The 23,200-nt window shown below is 40.8% G+C and overlaps 3 protein-coding genes and 1 long non-coding RNA gene across 11 annotated transcripts in view; 1 reads left to right on the top strand and 3 right to left on the bottom strand.

Moving 5' to 3' along the window:
* Positions 1-9,611, bottom strand: part of LOC116928730 (nesprin-1) — a 56,201-nt gene extending 46,590 nt beyond the window's left edge. Inside the window, 4 exon segments of the mRNA XM_045177522.1 lie at positions 304-496; positions 1,325-1,443; positions 3,455-3,986; positions 9,465-9,611. Of these exon segments, the coding sequence (XP_045033457.1) occupies positions 304-496; positions 1,325-1,443; positions 3,455-3,827 (685 nt within the window). The 5' untranslated portion in view covers positions 3,828-3,986; positions 9,465-9,611.
* A 292-nt stretch (positions 9,612-9,903) lies between these two features.
* On the bottom strand, positions 9,904-12,094 carry LOC116929236. Its single transcript, XR_004397718.2, has 3 exons — positions 11,393-12,094; positions 10,434-11,323; positions 9,904-10,367 (listed from the first exon to the last, which is right to left on the bottom strand). It is a non-coding gene; the product is annotated as an uncharacterized LOC116929236 (long non-coding RNA).
* A 139-nt stretch (positions 12,095-12,233) lies between these two features.
* Positions 12,234-22,645, top strand: LOC116929234 (ninein). 7 transcript variants are annotated; one of them, XM_045177525.1, is made up of 21 exons: positions 12,234-12,365; positions 12,628-12,932; positions 12,990-13,112; positions 13,188-13,321; positions 16,593-16,841; positions 17,308-17,448; positions 17,513-17,687; positions 17,987-18,091; positions 18,246-18,409; positions 18,507-18,693; positions 18,803-18,985; positions 19,054-19,260; positions 19,332-19,421; positions 19,689-19,721; positions 20,199-20,361; positions 20,443-20,732; positions 20,789-20,876; positions 20,939-21,441; positions 21,647-21,821; positions 21,936-22,036; positions 22,166-22,645. In XM_045177525.1, the coding sequence occupies exons 2-21, from the start codon at positions 12,741-12,743 to the stop codon at positions 22,286-22,288; spliced, it is 3,426 nt and encodes a 1,141-aa protein (XP_045033460.1). In that variant the 5' UTR covers positions 12,234-12,365; positions 12,628-12,740; the 3' UTR covers positions 22,289-22,645. The 7 variants fall into 7 exon arrangements, with proteins under 7 accessions (XP_045033460.1, XP_045033458.1, XP_045033461.1 ...); XM_045177523.1 differs by having other exon boundaries at positions 19,677-19,721; XM_045177526.1 differs by having other exon boundaries at positions 12,235-12,365; positions 19,054-19,233.
* Positions 13,334-15,870, bottom strand: LOC116929235 (XK-related protein 7). 2 transcript variants are annotated; one of them, XM_045177530.1, is made up of 8 exons: positions 15,621-15,870; positions 15,368-15,556; positions 15,070-15,302; positions 14,766-14,998; positions 14,578-14,703; positions 14,237-14,511; positions 13,896-14,158; positions 13,334-13,832 (listed from the first exon to the last, which is right to left on the bottom strand). In XM_045177530.1, the coding sequence occupies exons 2-8, from the start codon at positions 15,507-15,509 to the stop codon at positions 13,485-13,487; spliced, it is 1,620 nt and encodes a 539-aa protein (XP_045033465.1). In that variant the 5' UTR covers positions 15,510-15,556; positions 15,621-15,870; the 3' UTR covers positions 13,334-13,484. The 2 variants fall into 2 exon arrangements, with proteins under 2 accessions (XP_045033465.1, XP_032792295.2); XM_032936404.2 differs by having other exon boundaries at positions 15,362-15,556; positions 15,621-15,863.
* Positions 22,646-23,200: the final 555 nt, after the last annotated feature.

The following is a 23,200-nucleotide window of genomic DNA, read 5'->3' as shown; positions in this document are numbered from 1 at the left end:
CCCCCAGACCGGAAAGCGAATCCGATGTACCACACGTACACACACACACACACACACACACACACAAAATATTCGAAAGCGCAGCCCTTCCCCCAAACTTGACAGATTGTTTTCACACACACCTACATGTAGGGAACCGAGCCTCTGTTGATTGCAACCACAAATTGTGCGGTGATATCATCATCATCATGTATCGCCCTCAAAACTCTTTTGTGTTCAAAACAAAAATTTGCTTGCGGGCTTCCGCTAAATACTTAATGATGGCATGCACAAATATTTAATTGATTGGCGTTGCTCGCTTACTTTGCAGCTGGACGATGGTGGCCTGAAATTCTTGTAGGCGTTCGTCTATGTAGTCTTGCGATTGTGAGGCAATCATGTCGGCTGATGATGGCTGGCCAGGTTCGGGTACGTAGCCCCACTCGAACGAGCCGGCCGAAAGAACGGAACTGGGTGACATAGGTCCAGGTCCGTGCGAAGATGAATGACTTCCAACCTATTTTTAAAAAAAAACCAAGTTGTAGGTGGATAAAATATAAGTACTGTTGCTCGTCAAGAATAACTTACAGACAAACAAATAACAATCACATTTACAAATTAAAATGATGGGGTTTTTTCCCCGTTTCATTCAAGATCAGTGACAGCTCACGAGGTGGTTGGTCATAGGGTTAAGTTATTCCATAGACACATGGAAAAAGATGCGTCGAAAATGTTTTTTTCTATTTACCAGTACAGAAATTTAAATAATAAAAGGAAATTCCGTACGGCACGCAAAGCGCTAGTCGTGTCCGTTAATCTACCGACAACTTGAAAGCATCAAGTCACCGATAAATGTTTCGAAAAACAAAACAAAAATAAACAACTGACATTGTCTTAAAGCATCAACAAACCAGAGTTCCTCATTTGAATATCATTTCAAATGCGGGCTGGAGGGTCTTCTCTGCGAATGACAATACGTTATCATGCAACGTAGCCATTTAAGAATTGCACAAAGGCATCTACTGTGCGTGCGTTTTTCCTAGAAAGTTGATAAAGAGTCCATAGGATGACAGTTGACTGATTAGCATACGAAATCACAATGATTAATTTAAAAAAAAATTTTAACTTTCATCGAGGGGTGATCTAAAATGTAAACAAAAGACGAGAGTACCTCACCAGTGCGGATGACATCGACGAAAACATGCCACAAAGAGTAAACAGAGTAAACATTTCTAAAGAAAATGGGATTGCGCAAAAACATGCAAATTTTAGGCAAAAAAAAAAATGCAAGCTAAAACTGCTGATAAAAAATAGCAAAAAAAAAATATTGAAACAAAAAACATACCCAAGAAGCCGGTCGTGGTGAAACAGATCCATTGCGGCCGTTGCCAGCGGCTGACGGGGCCTGTCGACGAACGACGGCCGGAACCGGTTGGAAAGCGCTTTGCGATCCGCTACCGAAACCTGCAAACAAAACAATCAGCACGTGTACATTATTCTGTGAAACTTTTTTCTTCTGTTTAAGGTAAGACAGTTCATCAACCTCAAAATCAAGAATTAAAAACATAAAAACGAGTGACCTAGAAACATTCATTTTTTTTTTACGTGCGCCATCTATTTAGCGAGATTATGTTATGCCAATGTTTTCAAACAACATTTAATGGCTTTTGTGTTTTCCTCTGCATTTTCTAGGAATACACCAGTCCAAGAGTCAAACAGCGGATATAGAATCGAGCCGTGACAAGTGACAACGGAAGGTAGCGGAACGACCCCGGCTCTAGGAGGTCTACATTTTACACGAAAAACAAAAAACAAAAAAACGCTGGCAAACACAATAAAAAAGCCTGTGGCCAAAAAAAAAAAAAAACAAAAAAACAAAAAACACAAAATAAATGTAAAACAGACAAAAGACAGGAGAGCTGGGCCATTTGAAAAGTAACAAGGTGCAAGTTAAATCCCTAAAATAAAATCCAATAAAATAGGCAAAAGAATGAAAGAGCATAAATCCTCTTCGTTTTAACGAAGACCGGCGAGCGCGTGAAAAATGGGCCAGCAGGGCCACGGCCACAGCCACTAGCAAACTTGGTCGCTTGCCTATTTATATACACGTTTCGTTGTGTGTGTCTGACGTGACAGACTGGAAAAGTAGAGAGAGAGAGAGCGAGATCTTTTCAAAGTTATTCAAAGAAGTTGGGGGAAAGAAAATTTTAAAATTAAAGAGACTAAAGGACAAAAAAACTGGGCATTTTTCCCATAGGTTTTTTTCCTTGGTATTCTCAAACTTTTCATCTGACAGCAGCGGACATTTTCCAGAATTAAAAAACAGTTCGGACTTGGATGATACAGTCGCAATATTCCTCGAATTCAAATTTAATTGAACAGCAAATAACTAGTTAGATGGCAATTAACGCAGCCATGTCCTTACTAGAACGAGAGAGGAAAATGCCTACAGGTAACGTGAACGTGAACAACTGATTAACGAAGCCTTGACCATTAATAATGAGCCCACCAGAGTAACCTTATTTTTATGGCAACATCACATCAAGATGCACGAAAGAGATCACGGCACTCGCTTGTTGAATCACGCGACCCATTTTTTAAAAATCCTGCGGTACAATCACCGATGCCCAAAGCAAGGCTTTTCACGCCCATCGCACGCGCATCCTTCGGCAGCATCCCGTCGCACGCATCAAAGCCGAATCTTGTCCTATCAACTGACAATCCATCACACAAGAAACGAGCGAGATTTATCTTTTTTTTTTCTTTAAAGGGGTAGCGTGATTTTAAAATTTCCTTTCTATTATGTACATTGTAAATTAAATGGAAGATGCTGTCGGAATTACGTCCAGAATGAACAGAAAGAAACGTCGCCCAATGGTTTAGGTTTTTTTTTGTTTGTTTGTTTGTTATACGCAAAAGTCGATGAACTTTTGTAAAAATAGATGGAAATAAAAACAAAGGGACCAGAAACCAATAAAAGTTGGAAATGTAGAATCACGTCGGCGACGGCTACAGATTGGGAGAGTGGCGCCTGTTGTGATGGATCGACACAAAGTCTACGGACGTCAGTTCTTTTTCGTTTCTAGAATCTTTCAAGGAACCCGGAAATAAATTCTTTCATCATTTCTTTTACAAGCCCTCTGAATTTAATCGCTATTTCAACTAATTTAGCCCTTCATAAGAAAAAAAAATAATCATTTGTTTTCGACACGAAAATTTACTCCCAATCAATTAAAGTTGACGAATTGATGTTTTTATTGAACGACATAATGCTGTGCGTAACCCCGATGCGCTTTGATGGCTGTCCTTCTTAAATAAACGTCGACATCTATAAAAATAAACCGGCAACGTGATGGAAGATTACGGTGACCTCTAGCGCTAAACCTTGTCAATACATTTATGGAATGTAGAAATCCCCCAACATCGTCAATCACGGAAAAGAAGCAAGCAAGCAGCTTGTAGCTGTTACACGTACCCAAAAAGTGTTGCAACTGTTGTTGAGGAGAGCCACCACCACCTTCCGCTGATGTCAGGGCTATGGAATGAGGCCGGAGGCGAGCGCCGGCAACGGGCGACGGGCAAGGCGAAGATTGCGGAGAAGCCGATGAGCCGCACGGTGGCGAAAGTAGCTGTCGCCTGAGCATCATCGGTCCCGGACTGGCTGCGTGAAGGTCCATCGGTGCAGACATTCGCGGAGCCATGGGTAGCGGACTCGAAGAGGCCGGCCGGAACGGACTGGCAGGAGCAGCTGGAACGCCAATATTGCGTGATGATGCAGCACCGTCGCTCTGCTTTCCGCGCCCGCCAAAAGGCTGTGGCGACTTGTTGTGTTGGAAATTATACGCCATTTTCGTTTCGAATTGACTTTTCCAATTTTCGAAACAAGTGCGACAAATCCTCGATCTTGTCCGTGAAAATGAATCTTCGCTTGGTCACGCTCTACCGTTTCAGCCAATCACCAATCTGCCATGGTCCAGCGGTCGAATCCAGTTTTAGAAAACGCGTACCTTTTTTTTTTTTAATTTTAACCAAAAAAAAACACGAATTATTTTCGATTCACGTTCGCTTTTTGAATATTTTAGAACTTATGAAAGACGGTCGTATTTCAAACAAATTGCATCTTTCTTTAATGCGTGTTGACAGTTCTTAACGTGAAAGCCATCAGCTGGTGTCAGTTGAGCGACACTCAAAATATTGATACAGCCACGAAAAGACATCTATATTTGAATCACTAATCTTGTGTCGTTGGGCATACGAGTACGCAAAAACTACGAGGTCCCTCGACGAGTTTTCTTTAAGCCAGACGTTTGCGGTTTGTTTATCCAGCAAAAGAGTGCAAATAGATCCTATTGCTAATATTTTCTTTTTTGCACCACAAGAAATCAACAGATGAGCGCTCGGTCTTGGACAGGCCCAGATCTTGATCGTGCACACATGTTGCCGACATGATTGATCGCTCTAAAAGAAAAGGAGTTTACCGCTCAACAAACAGGAAGTCTGACTTTTATGACTCTAATTAAATCTAGAAAAATGGGGAAAGATCGCAAACAAATTGAAAAGACCAGCTGTTTCAGAAAGCAGGGATAAACTTTAAAAAGAAAAAATCTAAGGAAAGTGCAGGGGAAGAATTTTTTTTTTTTGGAGGGGAAATTGGATCCAAACAGGATGGTTTCGGCAACGAGAAATGGAGAGGGAAAAAAAGGGACGTTGATGACACTAACGATAAACTTTCACATTTAAAATAGTTGAAACGATAGGAAAAAGTGTAAACTACTTTCAAGAAAGCGATAATCGATAAATAGCTTCGACAACATCATTTCACGTGCGCAACACGAAACGCGGAATGCGTCACGCTCGACACGACACCTGATGGACAGGCAAGACTTGCCCCAATCGAACCTTCTAACCCGACAAAAAAAGGGAATTTTCTAGGGTTTTTTTGTTTTGTTTTGTTTTTTAAAATTAGACACGTTCCAAAAATGTCCAGCAGCGCCAGACTCGATCGTTAAAAAAAAAAAAGGGGAGAAAATCCGGGGAAAATCCAACAAACAGCAGTTTACGGAAAGAACCGACTGCATAGAGAAAAGCCATTTTTGCGTGAGTAGTGCATTCCAATGTTAGTGTACAGTTGTTCCAGATAGCTTCGGCCTGGAAGAAATCGAATCAGCCGTGCCCTGTCACAAACCGGAAGCAGCCGGAACGACAATAAACAAACGCATCCATCATTTTTAGATGCCGGCAAAGCATCCACGGCTGACATTCACAAAGACTGTTTTACGATCGTCGGTTTTATGACAGCAGCAAAATTGTTTTCAAGCATTTTTGTTCGATACGTTGGACAGCTAATAAAAAGCACGCGTTACGCACATCCGCCACAGGTAGATCCCTAATTCGTTTTTTTTTTTTTGTTGGCTCTAACAATTGAACTCTTTGCACGCGCGTAACGAGGAAGGTCGTCGATCCCGACTGTTTGATTAAGTCATTTTAGATGTTGTCATTTTTCAAATTATTGGCAAAATGTCACTCGAAACAAAATAAAAAAGAAACACAGTGCGGAATTTCGTCTAATGTAAAGACTAAAAGACCAAATTCTAATTCTCATTTTCTTTTCGTACTGGAACTCGGGACGACTAGCATACTACTAGCGACGAGTCGTGACCAATGTTGGAATCGCTAGTCGATGATGGATTCGAGCGTGCGTCATTGTGAATAAGTATCCATCCTTCATCTCTTGACAGAAACAAAAAACCTTTAACTTGCGCTATAAATATAATCACGCCATCCCCAAACAGACCTGTCCGACATTTCGTTTATTGGACAGTTGGGGGAAAAAAGAAGTTGCACATTTACGAAACGAGCGCCATTCTAATTTCGTCCCAGAAAACAAACAAAAAATGTTGGTAATCAGCAGTTACGTCAGACTTATAATAGATTTTCGAATAATGCAAACAGTCTCATTTTCTAGAAAAAGATAATCATTTTTAATGATATCCAAATTTAAATGGTGGCCAACGGACCACGGTGGCAAACAACCAAACCCAAAAGTTTTGATAAAGTTTTCATTTTACGCACTCGGATTGTCGTTTTAAAGAGATGCCACTTGGCATAAGGAGAAGGACCAGCCGGAGGAAGTTGTCGCTTCTTGTTTTAGTAACAAGGTGTAATGTTTTTAAAAGGTCCCGACCCACATTGTCACCTGCCAAATGTATCGAACGTCCAACACGACAAAAAAAAAAATGGAAAAGAATCAGGAAAAAGCCTTTGCGTTGTGACCAGTGCCACTATTTTCATTTTCTTTCCATCTTCCTTTGGGGGACTATTTTTACATAAGACGTAAGGGGGATGATGGGTGCGCGCAGGACCCGGTTGACTAGACACCGCCCGCGCTATTTCCAGTCAAGATCGGGATTTAAAACAAAATAAAACAAAAATCTTTGAGAGGAACAGAAAAATTTTTCTTCTTCTTCAAACCATAAAATCATAAATCAAATATTAAGCCCTCCCCCCTAAAAAAAAGGAGGCTTTGTCGGGATTAGCCATTCGTGAAATGTTACGTCACACGAAAGTCTCAATAAATCAAAAAGAAAATACAATTTTTCTTATTGATTAAACGTGGAAACGAGTGAAACCAAACGACTGTGACAAGATTGTTTGCCAAATGATCCCCCCAACAAAGCGGGAAAAGGTCGCCGAGTCTGTGGCTCTTTTGCGTACGTCGGTATATTTCCGTTAAGCGTTTTCCGTGAAAAATGAAACCTGGGACAAGTTCAACAAGACTCTCATTAGTGGCACGTGGGTTTTTCATGTTGGGTTTTCCCTCCCAAGTAAATGACCTCCCTCGCTACACAACAACAAGCAAAAGTCTTTGGCGGTACCAAGGAATTGGAAAATCGGGAAAAATAAGTCGCAAATTCGTGCGTGACGAAAACAAAACATTTGCGTACGAGAATATGCCGGTAAGAAGATGAACACGATAGTGAAACACATTTGAAGTGGACGAATGAAGCGACAAGTTGGACGCCACCCAACATCCAAGACATGAAAGGTTAGTGAGCGAGGGAAAAAGAAGAAACGATTTGAACACCAGTCACTCAGAAATCATTGCTTTAAATTCTTGTTTGGACCTGTTTTTATATTTCCGATTTCGAAATTTCAATACGTCATTCATACGTGGCCAATTTTGTTGTTTTTTTTTGTTTTTTTTTGAGCTTTCTGAAAAAGAAAAGAAAATTGAGGAAACAAACACTTTGGGTGGCTGCTGACTAAATTTAGCCTCGCCACCCTATAACCGAATCGTCAAGTTCCCGCGGACAGGGCCTCCCAAAGGCGTTCATAAAATTAAAATAAAAAAAAATATGCCGATCGTGTTTTGGCTGAAACACCATCAAGAGCCGGGAGAAAATAGATTTAAAAAATAAAAAACAGTTTTTCTTTTTCTTCGCGAGCTGTCCAGCATAATACAACAACTTGTGTATCCGGATATTTTTTCTGTTTCACGCTAGACGGCCTTCGTGATTGAATGAACGACCATCCGGAGGTGTTGGCCTGACCTTGAGAATTCGTATAAACATAGTCGTTTGGCTGAGAAAAAAAATAAACTTGGCCGATATTTAGGACTTTTTTTTGCTGTTTTTAAGACGCCATCTTTTGATGATTAAATGAAAAAATAAATAAATAAATAATAGCGGGGCAAACGACTACCTTAGTGCCATCCACCAAAAAAAAAAAAATGTTTTTAGCTGGACAAAAGTTGTTGCTTGCAAACATCTCATCGTTGTGTTGGTTGGTGGGGGACGAGCGGGTTTTTTTTTACTACACACCTCCATCTATTATTATAACATCTGATCGCTTTCTTGGCAGGTTTGTCTTTTTCTTGCTGATCTTCTTGCTGGTTGCCATCCCACCGGTAAGAGCCGGTCGCGCGAAATTAGTTTTTTTGCCTGTTCCAAGACCACGAACGCACGCCTCAAAACAGAAACCAAAAATAAATGGCAGACGGCCGACTTTTTTTTTTTTTTTTTTACTACAGCACTGCCAAACCACAAAGACTCAACTTGTGAACGACGATCGAAAGAAATACATACGACGAGTATGAGAATTTACATGTTCGAGAACAGTTGTTTTAATTTATAAATGTCTTGGGGGGGAAAAAAAAGAGGGGGTGGGGGAACAAAAACGACCGGCGTGAGAACGTTTTTTGCTGTCCCGACATAGTGTACACTTTTGTTGTTTTTAAAATGCGGCCAGGGTAAATATAAAAGGTTGTTGAACTGGCTCGACAGAACGTACGCAATAGTACAAACAACAATGCGCGGAGTTTTGCAAAATTTCCCAAGACTTCCTTACTACAACACATTGTCTGCGATTTGCCTTTGTTTTAACAAACTAGGTTGAATGATTACCGGATACGCGCATCACAATCAAATCCACACAACAACATTTTTCAATGTTGACGAAATAAAACAAAAAAGTGAAAATAAAGATCTGACATTTAACGGCGGAACACATTTAGTTGGAATCCATCCCTTCCCCAAAATTGGATGAGTGTTAAAAAAAAAAATTGTTTTGAGATCATTGACAATGTCATCATTCGAACTAATCTGGGAAAAGACAATCTACGTGGTCAGTTAGAGCGTCTAGTCTTGTCTCTTTCGTTTTGTCTAGAACGGCCAAAGAGGAAGACAAAACTTAGACCAAGTTTCGAGCGCCAAAAGAATAAAACAACAAAAACAAAATGGCCGTTCTAAATCGGGCAAGACTTGTGCAGAAACCACGTGACTTGCACCTCCCACACTTGAGAACCCCCTCCTTTTTTGTGTTTGTTTGTGTTTGCTGGTGAAAAGAAAATAAAAATGTTTCAATTTAGGGGAATTTGCAAATTCAAGAAAATTCCTAGTCATTAGTTTAAGATGTTTGTTTGTTTACCCCTTTTTTAACCGAGCAGTTTCTCGGGAACTCGTATTCAATTGTTCGTTCCTGCAGTGCTTTTACTTTTGTCTTCAATTAACGAAAGTGTTGAAAACAAAACCGGACAATGTTCCATCGAGGCGAATTGCCAATTTTTTTTATAGTATCGACCTACTTACTTTCCTTGGAGAAGGAACAAAAAAACAAGAAAATAAAACAACAAAGTTTTGATTTTTGCAAAGTATTCGCCAACGGGCGCCAACATCCGGGTCGTTGGTCGATTATTTCAAATGATTCCAATAAACCGAGATAGTTCACTATTTTCACACACAAATATCTTAATCAACATCGAACTTTACGAGAATTAATAAACCAGCAGCGTTTCCCTCAACAACGAAAGAATTTCAGTCACAAATTACTGGGTTAACTCCAGTTGGAGCCAACGTCTTACACGTGGGGCAATTAAAATGGAAACCCTCTTAAACCGATTGGAGCCGTTTAGTTTCCCACATGGGGTTTTTCAAATGCGTGACAATAAATAAAAGCAAAAGACCGAAAGGACAAAATTAGAAACTTACCCGTTCTAGAGGAGGTATTGAGATTATAGCGGAGGTAGTTCCGACTCGGTCGTTCTGGTGAAACCGACAGAGCTGGAAGAGACAAGCAATCGGAGATATACAAAGAGAGGCGAGAGACGAGAGTGGAACACGTGTTACGAGTTGGGCAGCAGAAGACTCACTGATCGAGCAACACATGCACCGGCCTGCGAGAACACCAACAGCGAGGGGCACATTTATCCGCCAATAGCGGAGTGATCTTTCCAGTTCCTTCTTCGTTTTTGGTTTCCACGTCTTTTCCTTCCGCTTCTTCCTCATGTTCACTCGGGTTTGTTCAATCGTTGTCACAGTAGAAAAAGATCTAAATTTAGGCTCTCGACACACCGCCCCGAAACAGATGGTCGGTTCGCGCCAAAATATTAATTCTCCTTGCAGTGCCTTCAGCGCCATCTATATTGATATTTCATTGTAATAGTCTTAACGCCATCTAGCGAAGGTTTTGTCATTTTTTATTTCTTCTGTGATCACGAAATGAAAAAAACCACAGACAGGATATTAGAGGACAGAAAAATAACAAATTTAAAAGGGTCGCTGCACTCTGAGAGAAAATGCAACGTACACATATAACGAGCTAGAAGAAATCTCATGACGTGTGGTTTGATTTACATGAGAACGACCACGAAAACCACTACCCTACCAAATGGTTTAGCAAAATGTGGCGTCGTCACAAATCACACGGGTTGAATTTGGTTCGCGAAAACTTGGCCAGCAGCATTTCGAAATGAACCCTAGGATTATGTAAACTTACAACGATATGACCATCTTTCAAGTGAAAGCCGCTGAGGTAATGAGCCAAACAGTTTCCTCTGTTTCGTGTGGTGTACCCGCTGATGAATCGAGTTCGCGTCGTTGGCAGTTGCTGGGCTGTGATAGAATGTGATGACATGTGAGTTGTTTGGTGTCAATTTCTAATTTTGAACCTTCGCTCACCATTTTCCCCATCCCGCTTTGGTTATTTTGATTATTTTTTCTTTCTACGTGGTGTTATGTATACGTGGCAGTAAACAAGAGTTGACGATGATGAATAACTAGCAGTGACTGCTTCTAAAGAACCTTGAAGTTTAAGCTTCCATAAACACAGTAAAAATATGAGAGAAAATAAGATTTTTTAAAAGACATCAATCAGTACTTTGATGTTCAGATCCAACCAATGGCATCAACAAAAATAATAAGCAAAGCAGAGAAGAAATATTAATGATGTGGCATTACATTCGTGGCTGCTGTCATCCTCGGGGTTCTAGTCGTAATAGCTGCTGGTGGGGACGAACATTCATGGCCACTTAACTCGGTTAATGTTGGGCAATTCAGGTCTGCGATACAAAACTTCAGCCGGAAGAATCCATGTGGAACACGCAATCCCTTTCCTTCCATGAGTTGTTAATCAACCAAACATCCGTCCAACAAAAAGGAGAGGAACCGTAAATTCTTTTTTATCTTATTTTATTCTCATTTTATACGTTTTTTTCATAATCTTTTCGCTCCACTGATTTCAATTAGCTTTAAACCAAATGATCTCCCATTTTCACACGAACTAGTTGAAATTGACTGACTTATGCGACAGTTAAAGTAAAGCTAGTCATTGTGAACTGTTATGTACATGGCTCAGTAGATTTCAAAATATTATTTCAAGAAAACAGAAGAAGAGAAAGAGATATAAAAAGAATTGTTGGCAATAATCCACGGGCTTAGCAAAGCAACTGTCAACGTCTTGCAAAATTACCTAGTGTAACCACGATTGCGAAATGTCCAAGTGCAAATGCATCCATAAATAGGAATTTGACCTCCAAATCCTGCTTGTCTATTTTTTCCTACCAGAAATCCTGTAAAAGATAATCATGTCCATAAAATTTTTTAAATATTTAAAGCCAATTTTTATGTCTAATACGTACGTTTACTGGAAAAAAGCGAACAAAGAGGAACAGAAGATTAGTTTTCCAAATGTCAATCCTTTTACAGTTGTGTATATAAGGCTTCGCGATCCGACCAGAATGATACCGTCGAACTCATGGAAGCGAATAGTCACGCCAATTTAACTACACTAGAACTTACCTTTCTTTTCATTGTTTCTCAGTGGCTGGCAATTTCGAATTTTCGTAACTCTCACTCGTAACTTAGTATTTCCACATCCCTGTCGAATATTTTTTTGTTGTTGTTCTTTCTCGCTGTCTGTACCTTTGGTACGCACAGTGTTTTATTTAGAGCTCGCAAAAATTGCTGAAAGAAAAGGACACTCCCCTTCCACTCATTTCGTCCTTTTGGTTTGTCCTAGCTTGAACGGCTATGTAGGCCACGTTTTTTTTAGACGTGATGCTATTATAGACACACAATATAACCTGCATGACATTATAAAGACCTAGTCGACACAAAAGGTTACTATTTCAGGTAATTGTGCCTTGGTAAACTTTACAGCAACACGCCATTCATAGATTAAGTGAGTGAGCCGGTCACAGCTCAGCGATAACATGTGAAGATATAGTTTTCTTTGTTCATTTTCCTAATCAATACATCGATTTTGCAAGTTTGTTTGCCTTTAAAAGTTAAACCTTTACTCATTTTTAATTAAATACACGACGCCTAGGAGTTTAAACTTTCATTGTAAGTAAAGAAAGGAAACTTTAACTGAAAGCAACGGAAGGAAGGCCGCCACACAGGTGGTATCCGTGTAGGTTTTTATTTTTTTCGGAACACAAAATGTTTCATTTCCGGCCCTTGCCCGCGGTAAAAAGCACGAAGGTTGCAGCTAGATGGCAGCTTTGTTATAGTTTACAGTTTTTTTTTTCACTTTTTATCAGTCGTTTGCTGTCAGACTTAGTGAGAAGGCTGTACATACATGCCAAGCTTTCGTTTTCTAAATCCAAATGTGTAAGTTAGCTCATGTTTCTGCTCATTGTTCTAGCAGCTTTGTCGCAGTGTCGGTTTCGGTGTTTTGGAGTTATGTCGAAAGTTGGAAAGCATGTTAGTGTTACTTGTACATGCCGTCGTGCGATAAAGCTAGTAATTTTTTTGGACTTTTCCGTGGGAATATTGGACTATTGATACCATATCATGTGTAGCCTTGATAGTCGATTCATTCCCTTACTATAATTTACTTGATTATTGTAATTTTTTTTTTTCTTGTTTGAAGCTTTTTTCAGGGTCTGAACATAGAAGGTTGTCATCCTTGGCATGTGGCTGTGACAGATAAACGAGAAACAACATTCCTGCCTCATTCCATTTTTTTAAATTATTGAAACAGTTATGGAAGTACCAGAAAAAAATAGCAATTTTCACATTGAAGACCACCATTCTCCCCCATCTTTAAATGAAAGTGAAGAAGATTACTTGAGAACGACATGGGGAAAGCTTGGTGTTGGCCAAGATGGCTATCTAGATCAATCTCAATTAGCACTTGTGTGTGAATGTATCGGAATGGAGAAACTGTCAGATGAGGTGACCAATGTCAATTTACCTTGAATATGGTCAGTAAAACTCTTGGTTTCTCTAAAGGTGATTGCACAGCTCTTTGATAAACTTGACCTCGACCACGATGGTCGTATCAGCTTTGGCGAATTTCTGCATCTTTTCCAAAATGTGAGACCCGGGAAAGGGGATGGACCTATAGAATCCGAAGTATGTACAATGCAAGCTTACAAGTCGAAGACGTATTCGTAAATTCCATTATCCAATGTTACGGTTTTATTTTAGAACTACGAGCCAAATAACTGGGGGATCGGATCTTCCAATCGGAATAACGGGTCGTCAGTACGTTCCGAAATGCTCATGATGCCTTCGCAGTCGACAATGGCTTTATTCTCCAATATTGATCCAGCTGGAACGGGGTAAGTCGTGCATTTCCATATGTTTACCATTTTTATTCAGATGACAGGGCACGTAGTAAGTTAGGATAAAAATGTATCAGATAATGTAAACAAGATAGTACGAGTAAAATGCGAAAAGATTCGATAAGGCGGAGGGACACAGAAAAGAATCGCTTTCCTGCAATTAAAACAACTTTGCAGATTCATTTTTCTTGGGCATTTTGCCATCCGGGTGATAGCGTGTGTAGTAGAGGAACATAAAAAACAGACCAAGAACAAATGAGACACATGTACCGATCAGTGCGGGCAAGTGGTACCAATGGTTATCACTCTCAGGTTGCAGAAACCATAGGACAATCATAGTAGTATTTTCAGCCGCCATCAACAAGTAATAAACAGAATACTTGACCCTTGTTGCTGCCGCTTTCACGTTGATCATGACAAACGTGAACATCCATCCAACAACGACATTGTAAAAGAATTCTTCGCAGTGTTTCCGCTTTCCGTCATTTGTTCCACAAAAATTTGTGCGCTGTAGGGAAAAGAGTCCACGCCTTTTAACTTTATATCGTAATTTTATATGTATGGATTGTACCTGTGCTAAAATCCAAACAATCATGAGTGCCCAGTGTCCGCCCAGTGCAATAAAAACCTCTTGTTTGAATGCGTTAGCAAAAAGGGCCAAGGCTAGGACACGGGAGGCAACCTGAAAGGTGTGCCAAAGAAAAGTAGATGCTGAGCCGCCCACGCTCATTTGAGGCTTATCCGGGACAGCGTAACGTAAAGTTCTCTGATAAGATGTCAGGGACCACGCCAACGCCATTAGAGATGATAACGATGAAACCGATTGAACCAAGACTGTAAATTTACGACAGAAGAATTAATTCACATGAGGCGTTTGATTCAGAACAAGACGGAAAGATGAATGGTGATTACCCGTGATAATGTAATCGTTTCCTGTTGTACTTTGGGGCGGGCGTTTTGCCAAAATGTAAAGCTGCAATATTAATTGGGGAGCGTCTTGCATGAAACTGTGCATAAGCTCCAAGATGGCTATATCCCGTTCTTCGTGTAAAAGCAGGTTGTAATATTCCACTTGCTTCTTCATTTCAGCTTGTTGCTTTGGCCAAGGACAGTATGGCCCTTGAACGTTAATTCTTTGCAGCCGGGACTTGCGACTTTTAACCCCATAGTAAAGTAAATCGATGTATCTGTTCGAAAAGGGATCCCGGTTACGTTACCAACCCGACAGGATGTTCAAAATGACATTGTATCACCTGAATATAGGACCTAAAAGAAGAATGTGTACGATGATGCGAAAAACCCACCAACATTTAGAGAATCCGGGCCGCGATGAGTTAGAGAACATGCGTCGAGACGCTTGATAATCTTCGTTGCAGTACCTGTGCAATTTCACGATGTAGATATAGGGTGAAAATTAATTAGGAGCTTATTTTGTAAATACCAGTAAAGACTGAAAGCATTCACAAAAATTGTTGGTACGACAATCAAAGTAACGGTGAGCGAAAACCACCATATCGAATCTGGCTCGTCCCATAGCACGTAAGCTGCAGCGATATCACTACCGTGGTCAAAAAAGGACCCGAAAATGGAAAATAGTGCACCGAAAATGCTCCAGTTTGTAAATTCTGGCAAAGGTGGGGGTTTCTGCAGAAAAACATCGCCCCGGTCTATGATCTAAATTGCAAAAGCAGATATTTTCAATTTCTCCCTTTGGAACCCCTATTTATTCTTTGCATTAATCTTACTTTGTTAATGTTGTTCCCTATGCTGCGTACTTCTCTGTTGACATGATCTCCAACTTGAATGGGGAAACTGTATACATCCTTCAAGAATGCAGGTGGCTTGATAGTGGGGATATATGAACTGATATCCATCATCTCAGGGACACGAATATTAGGCAGATTGACTCTTGGCAATGCAGAAAAGTGGCCCATTCTTCGGGGAGCACTGGGTGTCATTGGTGATCCAGCACTAATGCCTGTCAAAGCCGAAGTATTTCACTAAAACTTGTTGTACATTTATTTTTATTGTAAATACCATTACATCCAGGCAGTAAAATTGGGTTTTCTAAGGGCAGGGCAGGATATATGTTACAGCTTGTGGTTGACAAGGTACCAGCATGTTCAGTGTCCACTGAAGAAGAAAAGTGTATGACAGGAGGTCCTGCATTGTTTTTATCACCCATTGTTGAATGCTATAGCTGCCAAACTAAGTTATTTGATACCGCGTGTCCTGAAATCATGATTCAAGTTGTAAATTTAGTCATGAAGAGCGAATTTACCTAATAAAAACGTACTCAATGAAAAAAATGATTGTTAGGGGGAGGGAGATTCAGGTCCACATTAGTCTATAAATTTTTAAACAGTTAGTGGCCTCGTAACTCGATGCAAAAGACGCGTGAGTCACCCCCTGTGCACTAGAATGTTGCTATCTCCTGTTTCACGTTATACAGTTATGCACCATGCTTGAAAAAGTTTTTGACATTTGTGTTGACGAGCGTCACCTAGCAACGGACGTGGCAGTCGACGGGAAACTCAAGAGTTCTTTGTTCTGCCTCTCCTGAGGCATTTGTTGTCGTTATTAGAGAAGGAAGGATGCGCCAAGGCCGTTACCCACTGTCAGTGTACCTGAAAATAACGTTAGTAAAATGAAGAAGAAAAAGGCGGTAATGCGAAAAAGGCGTGTAGCCTTGGCTTTCACTGGGCGACAATTAATAATTGTCGCATCCGGTTTTGTCATTAGTTTTTTTCACCTTCGGTTTCTTAGCTCCTCCGTACTTGTTCTGCCTACAACTGCATTTTCGCACTGCGACCCGCGGTTTGATTCTCGAACCCGAAGCTAGAAAACAAATCCGCCACAAAAACACACAGACATCTGTTGAGGATCGCTACAGTCATGTGTCTACTCTACCAGAAAAGAAAAAAAAAAAAGACTCGCGATCTTACGGTAGATGATGATATCCATTTCTCGCCTGACATAACAACCATCCTGCGAACAGCGTTTCTAGTTTCGGTAACCGTGTGGATTTCTTTTTTAAATAATTCCATCGATGTCCAAATTTTTTTTTTCCTGGGTACAGTTACTTTCTGAAATTCCAAAGGTGAAATGTATCCTAAATTCCAGGGGGAGGTTACAAATAATGGTTGGAATGCTTAACATAATTTGCGTACGTGTCGACACGCTTTTCGTGTCGTAAAACAAGATGTTCAATGGCTCTATAGGTTTTTATGATTTTATTACATCAATTTTTGTTTATTTGTGTCAATAGATTTGCAACTTACGATGCCACAGTTGAATGCCTCCGTTCCCTGGGCGTTGTTCACGCGTCGTCCCTCCTGGATGCTCTTAGCTTCCGCCATCATCCGTCCAAAAGACTTTGCCTTCGCGAACTCGTCTGCGCTCTCCAAGAAGAAATGAATGCCGGATTGGAGAATGGTTTGCTGGCCAACAGCGGACCGAGTGGCGCTGCCTTGCACGCGGGAGTCTTACTCATACAACACGAACTCTCCTCTGTTCGGTAATCTTTTGATCAGTTTTCGTTACTCAAAATTCAAATTGAAGTTAGAAAACGGAACGTAAAAACCACAAACAGGATATTGATTATAGCTGAACAAATATCTTCGATTTTTAAATTGTATTCTCTTTGGGGTTTTCACGTTATACAAGTTGCGTGAGCGGTATCGTGCGCTAGCCACTTGTAATGCATTGTACAGTTTTATGCGAAAACATGTAGCTTTTTTTTTTCTTTTCGTTGGCATGGGCCCAATGGCCTTGATGTGTTGATACAAGACGTTACAGCCGTCCCACCGTGAGTTGTGGAAACGTTGGAGCTAGGGTTGGGACACAAAATTTCCATAATTAGACGCCAACGTATTTTCAGTCTTCCCCCTTTCTTTTTTTCTAATTCTGTTCTTTTCTTTTTCTCCCCCACATTGCGTGTGCTCTGTTGGCTTGTTGTGTATCTGCTGTCGTTCGACACACAGCCTGACAGTGGAACACGCCAGCCGCGAGTGCGAGAAACTCCGAAGTGACCTACAGGAGGCTAACCAGAGGTCGTCCTTACTGGCCCAAGAAGTTGACGAGAACCACGCCAAACAGGAGACGATCCGACGGACACAGTTCAAGTATAGACTATTAAAAGTTGAAGTAAATAAAAACACAAATAGTGACTCGTTTGTCTTAAAATAGGCAGTTGGAGCAGCGACACGCCGATCAGCTGCGTTTGGTTCAAGAGGTTGCTCAGGCCGATCGCGATCAGCTGGTGAGTCAGCTCCAACGAGACTTGGACAAACGGCAACAACAGCTGCTTCAAACGAAGGAAGAGGAATCACGACTCAAAGAGTCGATGCAAACGATGAGCGAGGTGAGTTTTTTGAAGGAAAAATTATGACGTCTCGCCTCACACGTGAAGGTCGTGTGAAACATTCCAGACGCCTCGGTCAGCTAACGAACAAAATTGGCCACGAGAGATTATCTGTAAACATCTGTCAACGACGAGTTGTCGTGCTTCTTGAATGGCTTCCAAAATGCTGGACGACGTTTGCAACAGGCACCAGTCTGGCGAGATGATCATTTGCGTCGTTTATCATTTTTCGCTGATGGGTGACAATAAAGAAATGTCAATTTTTTTTTTTTCTTTTTGCAACGTGATCCGTCTTTCAGGATAACGCGAGATTGTCGGCCGAAAACGCAAATCTGACGGAAAAACTTGCTAGTTCCGAAAGGGCCAACGGTCGTCTCATCCAGGAGCTGGACGGTGTTTCCTTGGTAAAGCTTATTTCTCTGACCTCTTTAAATTGATTGACTGAACACTTGTTTACGTGCTCCGTTCGATTTTTCATTATTAAGTTGGCTTTCTTTGCCACGATACTTAATCACCCCATTCGTACAAACTTTCATTATTGCATTATGTCGAATACAGATGGCCGAATTAGAGTCACGCTGTGAAGCTTTGGAAGAAAGCCAACGCCATTCCCTCACTGAACAGTTAAGCAGAATGTCAGCCGAGAACCTTCAGCTACGTGACCGCACCGATGAGCTCTCAGCTGAAATCGAATTACTTCGGGGACAGTTGGCAGCCGCAAGGTTTTTTTTAATTATCTGCCTTTTCCCTTTTTTATTGCCTAATTAACGATAATGCGTCTCTAACGCTGTGGCTGATTTGTTTAATACGATGCATTAGGACCGAGTGTGTCGGATTAGGTCCAGCATGGCGTTCAGAGCCGACAATGTCTGGTGCGGTCAAACGACGCAACGGCGAAGAGGAAGAATTGGGAGTGGAAGATCATGCGGGCAAAGTCCGCAAGAAGGAGGCGGGAACGGGACACTGCAGTTCAGAGGAATCGCCCCGTCCATTATCTGACAATCAAGTATGTGTGTCACCATCAAGTGGACGTTTACAGCTTCGTGCCTCCCCAAAAGAACTTGTTGATGATTTGATTCTTTTTTATTTTTCTTCCTGGTATTCCATTGGCGCAGAACGGATGGAAAGAAGGGGGAAACAATGTGAGTAACGATCAGAGTTTGGCAGCCCAATTGCAAGAAGTCAAGCATCAAACGTCGTCTGGGCCTGTCGTTAACACTGGAGCATCTACCATTAAAGAACAGCTGAAACGTGTCTTTGAAAAATTGCGTCTCCAAATAGTCGAAGAATTCCTAGAGGTTTCTTGATTTCTTCAAACTTTGAATGAAAACGCATGTTGTATGACCAACTTATTTGATTTCAATAGGGAAACGACAGTGTGGCCACCCTGCAGAACCAGTATCGCAACGTATTGCTCCAGCAAGAGGAAAGACACGCGGAGGAGAAACGCAGTTTGTTCGAGTCACACCTGCTCAAATTCTCGGCCCTCGAAGCTCAATTGGCCGAAACGCAAATTAGGAACGAGGATCTAGTTCAACTTCAAACAGTAAGTTCAAACTTAAAACAACCTGTTGTGCGTGTTCTTTTTGCTCGCTTTTTATCGACGCATTGATTGAATTTTGATGCTTTTGATTGCGATTTCAGGTCATGGAAGCTGAACATGAAATGGAATTGAAGGAGGTGCGCCAGCAGCTCAAACGCGTCCATTCCAAGGACTCCAAACAGGAAGAATACGTAAGAACCCCTTCAAAACAAACAAACAAAAAAAAAAAAGATGCGAAATAACGAGTTTTTTTTTTTAATGCGAGGACAAATCGCTAGCCTTTTTTTATTTTTCTGTTTTTTGTTTTTTCTTCTCTTGTTTTTATGATTGCTTAAATTATTCAACGTTTGATTGTATTATCAACCGTTTTCTTTCCTTATTTGGCTTCGACTCTGCTTTTCTACCCGGAATAATTTCATTGCGGATATTCTTCGATTGGCCGTTAGCTGCACGTACAGCCAGAACTAACCCCTCTGTTTCAACTACTACGGGTATTAAACAAAACAAACGAAAAAAAACAAAACAAAAATCATAACCAAACACACATAAAGCAAACGCATCCCTGTCCAACCAATCTCTTTTAACCTTACAAATAAGACACGTGCCCGATTGACACCTGACTTTTCAGAACATAATTAACACCTGACTTTCTCTTGATGTCAAGGCCATTGTGTTTTTTAAATTTCTTTTTCAATTTCATTCTTATTAGTCTCTCTGCAATGCCAGACAGCTTATCAATCGCAATTCATTTTGTTTTTTGTTTTTTTACCCTACCAACAACGTAAAAACTAGTTCACACGAACCCCCATTATTGACCTATTTCTACCCTACCTAAAACCTGCATTTGTAGACTAGACGCTCTTTTGCGCAAACGCTGCACCCTGAACAATTCGTGTGAAAGCATTGTTGGGTTTCGCACCATCTGTCATGTTGTCATTCTATACGGCATTGCTTGTTTTCTTTGCTAGGAGAACCTAACCGAGGCCCTGGCCGATTTGGATGCCGCACTTGAGAAAGAATTGAGCCGGGATTGCGAACACGACTCGACACTGCCGGAAGAAAGTTCCACCAAAGTCGAAGAATTGGAGAAACAGTGCAAAACGCTGGAAAACGAACTCGACTCCGTTAAAGGTAGTTTTTGCAAAAACTTGTTTCTTCTCACTTTCGCCTTTTCAAGTGATCATAATTGTTTTTATTTGGTTCTGGCCACAGTTGAGATTGTGAAGATATTGATCGATAACGAAGAGCTGCGCCTTAAGGTCAGGCGTCAGCAGGAGGAATTGGAAATGGAGCAAAAAGAGGCGGAAGAGCGAATGGAAGAGAAGGTCGAATTTGAAACGGCATTACTTCAACAGCGAATCAAGCAGCTAGTTCGTGACCTCGAAGATGAGAAACAGAGAAATCAGGTGGAGAAAAATGCATTAGAGGAAGATCGACGTGATTTAGAGTCCCGATTGGATATGCTCCGAACGGAATTCGATCGACTTGATGACTACTGGCAGGTATTATTACATTTCGCGTTGGGGTAGAGTGATTTTAAATTGCATTTCATTTCTAGGCAAAGTTAGAAGAAGAAAGAGAAATCTACGATCAGGAAAGAGATTCGACGGACGAGAAGTTTAGATCACTCGAGCTGAAAATCAAAGGTAATTCAGATAGAGTGACAAACGTTCCAATGAATTTTACCAGTGCTATTATTTCGTCATAGAATACGAGGAGCTACTCGGACAGGGTGATACATCGAGCACGAGTAGCCTTTCGACCATAGAAGAGAGAGCCAATTGGGAAAAGCAGCTGAACGATTTAGAGGAAGAAAGCGAAGCTCAAATCAAACAAATTGCTCAGCTCGAAGCGCAGCTAGAACAAATGCAGAATGAAAAAGAATTAGAAACGATCAGGTGCCGACAAGAAGCTGATCAGCTGACGGCCGATCTTCAATCGACGAAATTGCTGTTGGCCGAAGCGATTGAACGAGAGGAAAAGTTAATAATCAAATTGGAAAATTTGCGGGAATTGCTGCCTGCATCCAAGTCACCTCCAAGTCCTCATTCAAACCGACCTCTGTCACCGACTCCCAAGCCGGGCATCTTACCTCCGGGCTATTCTCCATTGAAAAGCAGAGGCTGGGCCAAGAATCAACGGTCACCAGCATCCCTGTCACCTTGCAAGTCTTTCGAATCTACTATAGATGGCGTCGTCGATGGTAGACAGGTACTAATGCCCGTTTCGGATTCAAATATATAATAATATTTTTAAAAAAAGGGAAAAAAAGGGATTGAGAAACTGGTTATTGATTAATTGATAAAAAAAAGAAGAAACTGGTTAGTGATTAATTTCATCCGTAAAGTTGAAGCTTGATTTGCATTAATTTATATTATAGTTATTTATCGTTTGTTACATTGTTTGGCCATTTCAGTTGAGGAGATCTCCATCATTAAACAGCGGAACATCTGAGCCTCATCGAGCTTCACGTGTCGATATAAGCGTTTTCCAATCTCTCAACTGTCGTTTGAAGCAGCAGGAGCAGCGTTGCAGGGAACTCTACTACGCCCTGCAGTGCCAAAAACTTCGTACAGAACAAATCTTGTTTGGTAAATGAATTCACTAAAGCCTAGAGAGAAAACTGAACTTCAAAAACATCGATGTGAAATGCTGTGTATTTTTGAATAATGATTCATCATTGTTATCAACATTTTTTCTTTCAGATACCAAAGCTCAACACCATGCAGAGATAACTACCCTTGAGACGATGATGAAGACTTCTGAAGATGCATTACGTCAGATGTCGCTTCAACATAAACAAACGGTACGCAAAGTCATGAAGCAACAAGTCTTTGCTGTTGATTGGTGAGGGAGAGGTGACCAATCAACCAACTCAATAAGGAAAAATGATTTGATTTGTTTTGTTTTGGAACTGTTGGATTTGTCTTCACAGAAGGACAAATTGGCCGCCTCTGACATGCTTATCATGGAGCTTTACACGGAGAATTCTCGACTCTTGCAAACTTTACATTTGCAAAACCTGTCCCACAGTACGGCATCTGGTCTGTCCATGTGATTTTTCTTTTTCGAACGACTGCAAATTCCGATTTCATCACATCATTTTTCGTCTTCAGTGTATTTGCGAAACCCAGATTGTGATCGAAATTCTCAGAAAACTCTTTGGAAATTTTGAATGATGAACTTTGTATCGAATCGTACCTTTTATTTAGCTATTTACAACCTACAGAATCCTATTCCTCACCATAATTTAACTAAAAAACACAGAAATTGCTCACTATCTCCATTGTAATTACAGCCCTGTACCGCTCGTCAGTTTCTTTTAATCAAAGGCAACTCTTTTTTTAAATATCGAAAGTGCACAATTAATTATGCGATTTTTTTACAAATATAAATAAATGAACAACAAATTTTAGTTATTGTAATTTAAATACATGTGTCATGCTGAGCAAAGAAAAAAACTATCCACTTACTAAAACTGCGTGTTAAGTACGTTTAGTATTGGCGAACCAAACTAAAGTATAACCTCGATGATAATTTTTGGGTTAAATAATCCCTAAGATGGACGTGTACATCGACTATTTGCACCGAATACGCAATGCTGGACACGTTTTGTCCCAGGTTTCTAAAAAACGGCCATCGACAAGAAAGAAAACGTTTCTTGAGTCCGATATGCGCGCGCGCGCGCGCGCGGCGCCTCGGTCGTCCGTAAAAGGCATCCTTGCCTTTTATGGGCATGGCAGGAGACGAGCGGGATTTTTCTCTTGACTTTTTTAGATTCGATGTATACCTCCGCCTCTCTGTGACGTCATCAAATGTATTTAGTTTTGTATTAGTATGAAGACGATCATTTCTTAGTTTTTGATTTGACTTTTTTTTCAAAAAAATGTGATATTAACGGAAGATTTAATGAGAATTAATCGGGATTCTCCCAGAACTATTTTGTTGTAGAGTCATCGTCTGCTAGTTG

Source organism: Daphnia magna, linkage group LG8 (assembly GCF_020631705.1).
Source record: "Daphnia magna isolate NIES linkage group LG8, ASM2063170v1.1, whole genome shotgun sequence".
Lineage (NCBI taxonomy): Eukaryota > Metazoa > Arthropoda > Branchiopoda > Diplostraca > Daphniidae > Daphnia > Daphnia magna.
The sequence above is the reverse complement of the archived record's forward strand: the minus strand, read 5'-3'. Positions and strand labels throughout refer to the sequence as shown.